At 44.8% G+C, this 11,003-nt stretch overlaps 2 protein-coding genes across 3 annotated transcripts; one reads left to right on the top strand and one right to left on the bottom strand.

The window, feature by feature from the left end:
• On the top strand, nt 1-6,434 carry LOC135584701 (transcription factor SPATULA-like). Of its 2 annotated transcripts, XM_009412089.3 has the most exons (8): nt 1-84; nt 212-359; nt 478-1,252; nt 1,350-1,439; nt 1,514-1,579; nt 1,691-1,756; nt 5,301-5,603; nt 5,798-6,434. In XM_009412089.3, the coding sequence occupies exons 3-8, from the start codon at nt 1,013-1,015 to the stop codon at nt 6,068-6,070; spliced, it is 1,038 nt and encodes a 345-aa protein (XP_009410364.2). In that variant the 5' UTR covers nt 1-84; nt 212-359; nt 478-1,012; the 3' UTR covers nt 6,071-6,434. The 2 variants fall into 2 exon arrangements, with proteins under 2 accessions (XP_009410364.2, XP_065017127.1); XM_065161055.1 differs by lacking the exons at nt 1-84; nt 212-359 and having other exon boundaries at nt 436-1,252.
• A 2,921-nt stretch (nt 6,435-9,355) lies between these two features.
• LOC135642834 (ethylene-responsive transcription factor RAP2-9-like) lies at nt 9,356-10,062 on the bottom strand. The gene has a single exon (XM_065159291.1). It carries the CDS (start codon nt 10,042-10,044, stop codon nt 9,472-9,474), a length of 573 nt encoding a protein of 190 aa, XP_065015363.1. The 5' UTR covers nt 10,045-10,062; the 3' UTR covers nt 9,356-9,471.
• Nucleotides 10,063-11,003: the final 941 nt, after the last annotated feature.

The raw sequence follows: 11,003 nt of genomic DNA, 5'->3' as shown, positions 1-11,003 counted from the left end.
ATGAGTTCCAGTGAGAAGGTGAAGGAATTGTTTTGGCGTTCCAACTCGATGGAGGAAGCAGATGATTCCGGGATGCAAACAAAGGTACTCAGTTAGATCATAAGCGAACCTTCATGCATTCAATATACTTACATCTTCGTCTCAATTTCTTGTGTTCGTGGTTTCCTCCCCATCCACTTGCATTTACTAATGGTGGATAACCGCAACGCAGTTGCGTCTTTATCCACCGACCTGTAGACAGACGGCACAAATGACTTTAAAGATTGGATAACCGCATGGCAACCAATCCACAGTAGGGCACAGATGGGCTATTTTGGCTGAATCCATTGAAATGTATCTGACGTCAAATAAATATATCAGTAAGTTTTCGTCGATAAATAGAACACCAATTTGTCAATGATGCTGCTATCATCATCTCTTCCGTTGATCGGTTGACAACGCTCACTCTCACCTCGTCATGCGTTGCCTTTTCCGCAGTTACAACGACAACAAAGCAGCGAGGGGGGGGGGCTCAGATTAGGATGATGAGCGATGATGGCACCCGAGACTTACCACTGGCAGTTACGCGATTGAGTGGGACAGACGACTCATTAAATATATTAATGCCGTCCACCCGTCCACGCCCTTCCAACACACAGAGAGAAAGAAAAAAGAAAGGGGGGAGCAAAGAGATGCAGCAGCAGAGATAAGAGTCATCATTTGCTCAGTACTTTACGCCTTTTGCAGAAGCCAAACATTAAAGAAAGAGAATAGCCAGCTGACCCACATAAACACACACATACACACCCCTCCCCCTATAAATGCCCTCCAAATTAGTATGTTTGGAATGCGGGCTTAAACCTTGTGCAGTGTTGGTGTGGTGTCACAGCATGTACTCGCTCCCACTCCAGTAATGAGCAGAGCTCCGCTTGGTTTTGCCTGAGAGGAAGGGAGAGAAAGCAACCGGGGCAACCTCTTCCTGCTCATCTCGCCCTCTCGCTCCTTCCGCTGGTTCAGAATCTTCTGGCGCGTGATGGATGCTCACAGCAGAAGCCTCTGCAGCGGCAGCAGCGGCCACGCTTATTACCAGGGGAATCAGGATCAGATCTCCTTCTTGCTGGGGCACCTTTCGCCCACTTGTTCTTCCTACCCTTCTTCGGACTTCCCACTGGCTGGTGCGGAGGATGGCTTTGGGGCTGTTGGGTCCTCCCTGCTACATTCCAGGATGAAGTCTCCGGATCAAGATTTGGACTCTCTTGACTGTGAGATCGAGGTATTTGCTTTGTTTCTTTGTTTCCCTTCAAGTACACAAATTCCTCGGATAACTGGATGGCTGATCTGGTTACAATTCGTTGTATGATGGGGTGGAGGTGTCCGAGGAGCCCCCAAAGCTGGCTCCGGCTCGGACTTCCAGCTCCAAGAGAAACAGGGCTGCAGAAGTGCACAACTTGTCCGAGAAGGTGATTTGAGCTTCTTCTTCTTCTTGATAATATCCATACTTGATCGTGCTGGTGGTAATCTGATTTTTTGGCAGAGGAGGAGAAGTAGAATCAATGAGAAAATGAAGGCTTTGCAGAGTCTGATTCCCAATTCCAGCAAGGTGGTAAATCATGTGGCCTTTTTTTATCTTTTGTCTTTAATCCAGTTGACAATTGCCGTTGAAAATTTGACGCGGTATGATTCCTCGTGGAAAATTTTGTGCTCCAAGCAGACAGACAAGGCTTCGATGCTTGATGAGGCCATCGAATATCTCAAGCAATTACAGCTCCAAGTACAGGTTTGTCATTCTGTTGTTTCACCCGTTTCTGGTGATTAATCCTGCAATGGAACCTCAAATCTGCTTCGGTTTACTGTTTAAATAAGTGAATATATCATAATGCTTCACTTTCTGGTCTCTTTGATCTTACTATTTTTTGGAGCATGTTCCTTTTGATTAGAAGCCTTCTGAAATTTAATATGAATTCTGGGAGAGTCTTCGAGTCATGCAATTCTGAGTGTTTCTCTTCAACCGTTGAGGTTGTTTATTGAATTTGAATTTCGGACACTCTTATCAATAACCTTTTGCTGGTGTTGTCATAGTTAATTAGCATTCCTTTATATGATCGATGCTATTTGCTGATTAACCCCCTTCAAGACTTAATGTCAAACTCTGCCAGCATATTTTTTTTCTTTTTTTGAGGAGAGATGAACATGAAAGTTGAAACATTGTGCTGTACAGTCGATCAACATCAAATGGCATGTCACAACACCCGGTATGATCTCAAGTAAAGGACCCTATTTAGCAAGTGAGAAGATCTGTTTGCTTCTGTCAGATTGAAAGAGAAGATAAAATGTTTGCCAATGTATTTTATATCTTCTGCTAGTAGACTCAAGTACTCAACAAGTTCTCTGAGATAGTCGGCCAGGAAAAGACAATCAGTCTCTAAAACAACCTCTGAGATCTTTAGATCCTTTGCAATTTCTGTATTTCTTCTACTTATAAATGATTGACTCAAAGATTAGTGAATTATCCTTCAATTGGCAGATATGGATATTTGGCACATGCATGTCCGCAGGACTCCGCACATAGTAGAGGTACCACATTTAGCTGAATACTAGGTTTAAACCTACATGCTTTGGGCGTTTCGTCAAGAAGAATAAGGGTTAAGATCCTAGATTTAGAAACGAAGATGTATTACTTGATGACGAGTTTGTTCTGAATAAATCTTGCGGAAGCACTCGGCAGCATGAAGCGGAGACCAACTCTGTTGAGATGGAGCTAAAATGAAGATTCAACATGGTGTCATAGAATGATTCATTGGGTCCTTTTCTCCTTTTCCAAAGGATATGAGTGAGATGACAAATATGCCTAATATTAAAGTACAGGTTAGATGACATGGTCTCATATGCTATGCTAGTGATGTCAGATGTTCATTTGCTGGCAGCTATGCTAAAGGAGAGAAGACTTCTCATATGTTCTATGCCAAGGATTTCTTCAATTACCACGGAGAAAGAAAGCCACCAATAGCAATTAAAGTCGATCATACAATGACACAATAAGAAAGTGGACCTAAAATGAAAAACTTGTCACTGGTGGCAAATTACAATCTTATCTGGAATATAGATCCACTGTTTTTTATGATATGTAGTTGGATCAGCTTATATGAAGATAATGTTCTTCTGTGTTGACTTAGAGGTGATAGTCACATGACAGACTGGAAGTAGCATATGGTTCATTTGGTTCAGGAGATTTCTCAATGTTTTGAAACGAACACTCAAGAAGTGCCAGCAGCTATTTCATGGGATTATGCTCAGAGAAGATCACAAAAGGTAATTAGGACAATTGTATTAACTAAAAAAAAAAATTTGATGTTTTGTACATATTATTAACTCTCATGCTTTGTGTAAATGACATGTTGATAACAGGGAAAAGTAGAAGTGAGTTTGATATTCTGAAGTTTTAGTTGACTGTGGAGTTTGATAGGAAGGACTTGGGAGGTTTTCAATTCTAGATGATATGTCAGAGTCAGGATTCTGATTTCGAGGTCAAAGACCATTCAGACATCAGGGTCTAACACTTCAATCTGTCTATGGAGTTATAAGTTGAAAATGATGGAGCAAGCTTATATGCTCAAATTTTTCTATGCCAGAGCTGTTGGTTGCTTGATGTATGTGATCATGACTCATACATGGCTAGTCTAAGAAACCTAAATGAGGATGCGATGAAGCGAACTTTTCGGAGATTGCAGATGCAGCTTACATAAATTATTTGGGTTCTTTGGATAAGAAAAGATCATACAGATTTTAATTGTTCAAGTAATTTGGACAAGCATGGGTCCGTGACGAACTGATCAGTTAGTTTAGACCCTCCATCTTTGCCATAATTGTGTCAACTACATACCTGAATTATATATTGGACTTGAGGAGGCCAAATAGAAACTTAACTTAAACATTTAGTGGTGAAATGTTCGTCATAATGATTAAGATGATCATCTTTTTTATATGAATTAGATGATCATTAGTTGCGACACAGACTGCTATTTATCTTGCAAAGGATTCGGTGACCATGTTAGGACAAAATCCATTGACTTCATTGTCACAATGAGTTTATTGTGGCAAGGATGATAGCGAGGTCAGTCAGCAAAATTGCTATGAAGATAATGCAACAGACATGGGTAAGTGACAATGGACAAGTTCTAGCATTTCTTAGATTTGGTAGACACATGGTTAGGTGAAAATGAAAATTTGAACCGAAGAAGAACAAGGTTAAGGTGTTTCTTCTATTGAGCCCAAGAAAATTTGACCCATGGACAAGTTCTGCTATGAATTCCTCTAACATAAGTTTCTCTGAGTCAAAACTCATGATTCTGCATTCAACTTTTAGAGATTTATTCGTGTGAAACACAGCTACTGGGGTTTGCTTGTATGAATGGTGTCAAGATAGATCATGCAACCTTCTAGTGAGCAAAGGTGAAGATGAAATCTGTAGGATTTGATGTTTTATTTATTCCTAGCTTTTATGGAATAAGAAGGCCCTTGAACTTGAATTATGATAGGTCTACTGCAGTTATCAGGGTCATTTGATTCTCATCTGATCCTGGGAATCTGAGTTTGGATTGACTAGTCCTAACACCACTTACACTGATTTAGTAGCCCCCTTCACTGTTTTTTACAGTTTGAAAATCAGTAAAAAAGCTGCTGGGAGAAGCCAATCGATTCTTTTTAATTTTTGTAATAGAAATTGCAGGATGTTCCCCAAATTTTAATAAATATAGAAGAATACAGGATGAAAATGGTATACCCCAAAACGTTAATAAAGAAGAATACAGAATGAAGATCACATACCCCCAAATTTTATTTGTGAAGGAACAATACAGGACAAAGATGGTACAAATATGGTTATAGTTCAACAAAACAAGTGAAATATTGAAAAATCACCGGTAAATTCTTGGGATATAGAGCAACCAAGGTAGAGAGCATATGAGGATCTCTCTTAATATATGTCTGCAAATGGTTTGAATATGTGACAACGATAACATCATCTTGCTCTAGAGTATAAGCTAGGTACATTCTGATGGATGAGCATTCTGATGGCCCTTAATAAAAAAGTCCAATAAGTAGAGTAAGTAGAATTTTGTTGTTGAAATTTCAGTGGATGCCGTTTTCTTTTTACTAAAGAGCAACAAATTTTTTTTTTTTCTTTTTTTCCAAATTGTGGTTCGTTTATCTAATCAATCTGTCATCTATTACACTCATTTTCTTAGTCAATTAAATTGTACTGTGTTATGCTTAATCGTCGAAATTCTAGTGCATACTTTGTTGACTTATCGTTATTGTCGCAGATGCTTTCGATGAGGAACAGCCTAAGTCAACATCCAATGTTCTTGTCTGGAGGTTTGCAGCCTTTGCAAGCTTTGCCAATGGGTATTGATTTTGGTCTGGGTGCCAACAGAGCAGTGACCGCTGTAGGCATGCTGCCCCTAAACCAAGTATCATCTGTTCCGAACACGTTTGATCTGTCACCGTCGTCCAATCAATCTGCTTCCATACCAAGTGTTATCAATATTACTAAGCCAGAGACTCCAGTTGCAATGGAGCCATCGCAGTCCCACCATGGATCTTTTCTATTGCCTGTGTCCATCGAGGTAACCCTTTTTAATCTTTACCGCACCATAGTCTTCTATTCATCCTACTCTCTGTTCTGCAAGTTAAAAGAGAAAAGGAAAATTTTCCTGCTAACACGCTTGATCAGAAGAACAAAAAGATACATACATATGGAATTTTGAGGCGAAGCATGCAAAATTGATCGATTGATGTTGAGATGTTTCTACCATCGCAGGAGATTCTAACACAAGAAATGATAACACAACAGCAGCCAGATACTAGACATTCTCCAAGGAACCTCACAGGTGAATCATCAAAGACTCCACCTCGCTTTTTCAACATAGAAAATGAGGTGAATTCCATGGCTGCCGATGCTGCCCAACATCCCGGAGGGCAAGCATCATCCTCAGTGGGTGCAGACCATGTTGCCGAATGCATGTTAGGTAGAGTCAGGTTGCAAGATGAGCCATCAGAAAAGGAGGAATTCATCCAGCAATTGCGTCGGTAATTTCAAATTTCTGTCACTTTCATGCCTGGAAATTTTTGGTGGTGATTCCTTCATTCGCTCTGACCTCAACCAGCTTATAAGCACAGGGAAAAAATTTCCCCCAGTGCTCATTGCAAAGATGCAGTCTCTCAAAGATTTTGAGGTGCACCAGTTTGGCTGTTGAATGCTTTGCAAACCCTTATTATTTGCACTTGGAAGTTGTAATGAGGCCTTGACTCGTCCAACCCTTTTGCAAATGTTTGATAGAAGTAACCTGGACATCTGTGTTCACTTGTAAGCAGCAGTTATTCATAGGAGGATAGATAGAAACAACGGCTACTGGATTGACCACAAGGAATAATACCATATTTCATTGCTAGAGTAAGATTGCATCAAGGAAAGAGTGAAAAGCACATGACAAGGAAGAGGATAACAGAGATTTACCATCTTTTCTAGCTCAGAGGTTTCTTAAGGACGATTATGACCTAAATCTCCATCTACTGTCTTGTTTTCTTCTTGGTATGCGTCGTCATGGCTCCCCTAACGTTACAGACACTGCCTATCATCACTTCCCGCATTTGTTGTGTGACCCCCAGGCTATTGCTTCGGCATCTTTTTCGCTCCTTCCATGCTTCGGACAGTTCGGCAGGCCAACGTCTCGTGCCGAAGCAGCGGCACGGGATGCCGAGCCCAACACTGTGGCAATGCTCCCAAAGATCTCAATGGTATCCATCAAGGGCCTGCGTGCGTGATGGCGGTGAGATCATGCTTGCAATCTTAGGAGGTGGGTGAAGTGAGTACGCACCTACAGACGTGGGACCCCCACAAAGAGGTCGCATCGCCACCACTGCTCCCCATTTGTTCCTTCTTCTATTTTAAGTCCTCTCTCTCGCCCGCTCTCCCCGCCCAATCCCAGGAGGCAGAGAAGAACAGGACCAAGATAGGAGAAGAAGAGAGAAATGGCGACGGAGAGCCAGAATGGAGAGCAGAGCAGGCATCAGGAAATGGGCCACAAAAGCCTGCTTCAGAGCGACGCCCTCTACGAAGTAACCCACCGTCTCCCCTCCCTCCTCATCAGCATCTCGCTTACCGATCCCCGTTAAGCTTCTTCTTGACGCTGATGCTGCAGTACATGCTGGAGACGAGCTTGTGCCCTCGGGAGCCTGAGTGCACGAAGGAGCTCCGGCAGATCACGGCCAAGCATCCATGGTGCGTCTATGTTCCTGCATTACGACCTACCTCAGGCATCAAATCAGTCATAGAAGACAGAAATAGGAGCCTGATGATCTGACAAGCCTTCCGATTCTCACTCGGTAGCCAAAAAGCAGGCCTTCGAAGCCATCGTCCCACGAGATCAAGAAACTAGGGATCGAATCCGGGGAGGAGGCCGGCGCGGGCGTTCCGACGATCCGGGATCGGGAAGACCATCGGAGCGAAACCCTAACGTGACGCCTTGGAAGGCGGGAAGGGCTTGAGTTTGAATCTGCTGGACGGCGGAGCATTTGTTCGTACTATACATGGATTTCTTCGTCGTCATCGTATAACTATACGTATTTGCTCATCGACGTCGATCGGGATCAAAAGGTGGCAAAATGCTTTAACCACTTGTTTCTTACCACTCACCTGTCTACCTGCTTCGCGACAGGACAGCATGTGGGGTGACGTGGTCCCCACAACGGAGGCCGTTACTCTTCCCGAGAGAAACAGATCGGGTGAACTGTCCCTGTTCTCAAGTTACAAATTGCATTTATGCTCTTTGTCTTTCCCATAATCACATAAATACCGATGACGTCGACAGGTGACCACAGGTTCCCTGTAAGATACGTTGGTATACGATGATGGACGGACTTGATTCATCTCCTGCATTAAGGTACGGCCAACCTAACCCATGATCGATTCGCCGCTTTACACGTCCTAAGGAGGGCAGTTTTGTCACATCAAACTTGCATATCGTCGATAAATTATTCCTTATGCATCTACTCCGTTTATTTCGACTGTCTTCGAAATACATGTCATTCCTGCATCTAATCAACTCAAGTCTAAACTTTAATTAGAAATTTAAAACTATAACTACATTATTAATGTTATTTCGAGATCTGAAGGTCAATCGACGAAGATTAATCTTGCTAACCTTTATTGTTTATTTTTTGGGATAATTGATAGTTAGTGTTTGTTTTATTGCAAGTGTTTATAGTAAGGCATAATAAATAAACGATCCATTTAATTATCTCCCAATGTGGCTTACATTTCAATTATCCAATTCATTCTCATCTTAAATCTGACAAATCGAGCGAAAATAAGAAATAGATGGATCCAAAGGTGAATACAACATCGTACATGCACGACATTTTGGCTTGTCTCCATTTGCACACCTCGATAGACTCATATGGTTCGGAGATACCAATCGATCATCAATATCGTGACAGAGACACTTCATCTTTATCTTTTAAGCGCCTCCACGCTTTAAAAGGAGGGGATCGGTGGCCCAGCGCCGTTGAAATGCTACGGGCTCGTCATCCCATAAAAGCACACTAAAAATATGCTTTATTTGATTATTTTGTAAATATTCTTAGAAATCATAATACTTTTGATTGATCATAACATGCATGATGATGTGTGTAGGAATTGATTTAAGCATCATTTTTCTTAAATCTATGCATTTTGATCCACTTTAAATCAAAAAATTATACGCAGAGAAGGTGTTTGTGAAATTGACCGAGGAGACGCTTCGTCTTCCTCCAACGAGTTGAAGTCGATTCGAGCGTGTCCGGCGGTGATAAGAAGTGTCTCTCCGGCATGAGAATGAGGTACGATGGCATCATCTCAACACTCACTCATTCTCGCACCCACAACTGGGATTGGACTGCTCCGCACTAGCGGTGGAGCCCACCTCATACCAAGTTGCACGCATGTGGCGGTGGTGGTGGCGGTGGGTGACAGCAGCCATCCCACCCGGTCCGCTCGTCTCCGCGCTGCCACCAACACATCACGCCTCGTCGCAGGCGGTGCGGTTTGAGCTTCTGCGGCGGGTTGACATGAGCGTGTCATGTCCGTTTGACCATCACTGCGGCGTCCTGCACCATCATTGCATACACTAGCAATCTCCAGTGTTCTTCTGCACGCCGACGTCATGTTCAGCGACGTCTTATCTATCTCCATCTTTCCCACACACCCGAACTCATTCCTGGTCTGTCTGGTCTTTTCTCTTTTTCGTGACTTGGAATGTGACCAACCACCTTCCCCTTCTTCCTTACGCTTTGTAAACGACAGCAAACACAGGAAAGGAGAAAGAGAGGAACAACCGGGTACAAGAAAAAGAACAACCAAAGACACCTCTTTTCCTGTTCTATCTTTCATCACAGGCGGCCATGCCGGCCGAAGGCTGAAGGAAACTACGGAACACAGAGAGATAGGCTAGTAGCTTAATCCACATCGGAGCTCTCCGGGGCCGGCTCCTGATTGAGATCAGGGTTCTTGGCCGGCCGAGTCGGGGACTGCTGAAGCTGAAGCTGGTGACCTCCTAGTTGCTGCGGCGGAGGCGGTGGCGATGATATTAGTCCCGTTTGGAGAGCGTCTACCCTCGCGCCAACCTCGGTGGCCTTCTTCCGGATGGAAGCGGCCGACATGGCGCAGGCGCCGGCGCCGCCGCTCCCGCTGAAGCTTTCGGCCTCCAGATCCTCCGCGAGGATCTCGTCCGGGAAGTTGAGCCTGGCGGAGCGGCCCCGGAGGCAATAGACGGCGGTGTCGTAGGCCCTGGCGGCGGCCACTGCGGTCGAGTAGGACCCCAGCCAAATCCGGGACCGTTTGTTGGGCTCCCTTATCTCCGCCACCCACTTCCCCCACTTCCTCATCCTCACTCCCCTGAAAGTTCTGTCGCTACCGCCGCCGCCGCCGCCGTCTCCCTCGCTTCCCCCCGTCACCCTCCGCCCGGCCCCTGGCGGCGGAGGCTTTCTCGGTTCCCCGCTATTGGAGGTGGAGCACAGCTGCCCCTCCATCCCTTCTCTCTCCCCCTCCTTTTCCCCGCTCCACCTCTCTCTCTCTCTCTCTCAAGACCTTTATAGTTGCCACCGAAAGGACGAGGAGATTAAAGACAGCTTTGGCAGCGGGACATAACGATTAAGCAAAACATACAGCCAATCGAATGGTGACGGAAAGGGACGGCGGACGGTCGAGATGTTACCAATTCCACTAACCCGATCGATCCTGTGGCCCACAGAGCTCGTTGACCTTGATTAATTATCATTAATAGCCATGATGGACTCCAACCATATGTGATTAGATAGGCTGTGTGGCTCCGGTAATCTTGATTGAGAAACTAATCCCATGTCGGGGCCCACGTGTCACGAGTAGAACCATGATGATTTCACGGACCATGATTTGACATCCGGTTCGGCCGATTCGCCTGCGGACGTCATCGCAGGTGGAGATCCAAACGATAAGGCTCCAAGTCGGATCGCAGATGCATGTAGACCGGCCACGCGGCCACGTAGAGAGAGAGAGAGAGAGAGAGAGAGTACCCAATCCCTCTCACCGACATGCACGAACGCCAGAGGGCGCGACACGCGTTGACGCGCGCAGCCGCCGACGTCGACGTTTACTTCTCCCTCCTGGAATCAGTTGGGAGAGATGCCGATACGCCGACGGCTGAGATGGGTCCATTTGACAGAACGAAGGGCCGGGATGAAGCCACGGGCAGGTCGGTGGTTGCCGGGAAGGAAAGCTTTACAAGTCGAGAAGACTCTTTGAGAGAGAAGAAAGGGAAAGAAAAGGAGGTTGAGAGAGACAGGGGGGGGGCGGGCGTCGTGGGTGGCTACTGGCTGTTGTTATCTTATCCTAATGGAATTGTAACGAGGAATGCAAAGGGCAGACAAAAACTAATGAAAAGCAGGGGAGAGAGGGACGTACAATAATGCAATTGGGTTCCTCCTTTCCACTGCCGACTCCGCCGGCATCC

This window comes from Musa acuminata, chromosome BXJ3-7 (genome assembly GCF_036884655.1).
Source record: "Musa acuminata AAA Group cultivar baxijiao chromosome BXJ3-7, Cavendish_Baxijiao_AAA, whole genome shotgun sequence".
NCBI lineage: Eukaryota > Viridiplantae > Streptophyta > Magnoliopsida > Zingiberales > Musaceae > Musa > Musa acuminata.
Note: the sequence above shows the minus strand (reverse complement) of the source record. Positions and strands in the feature narration are given on the sequence as shown.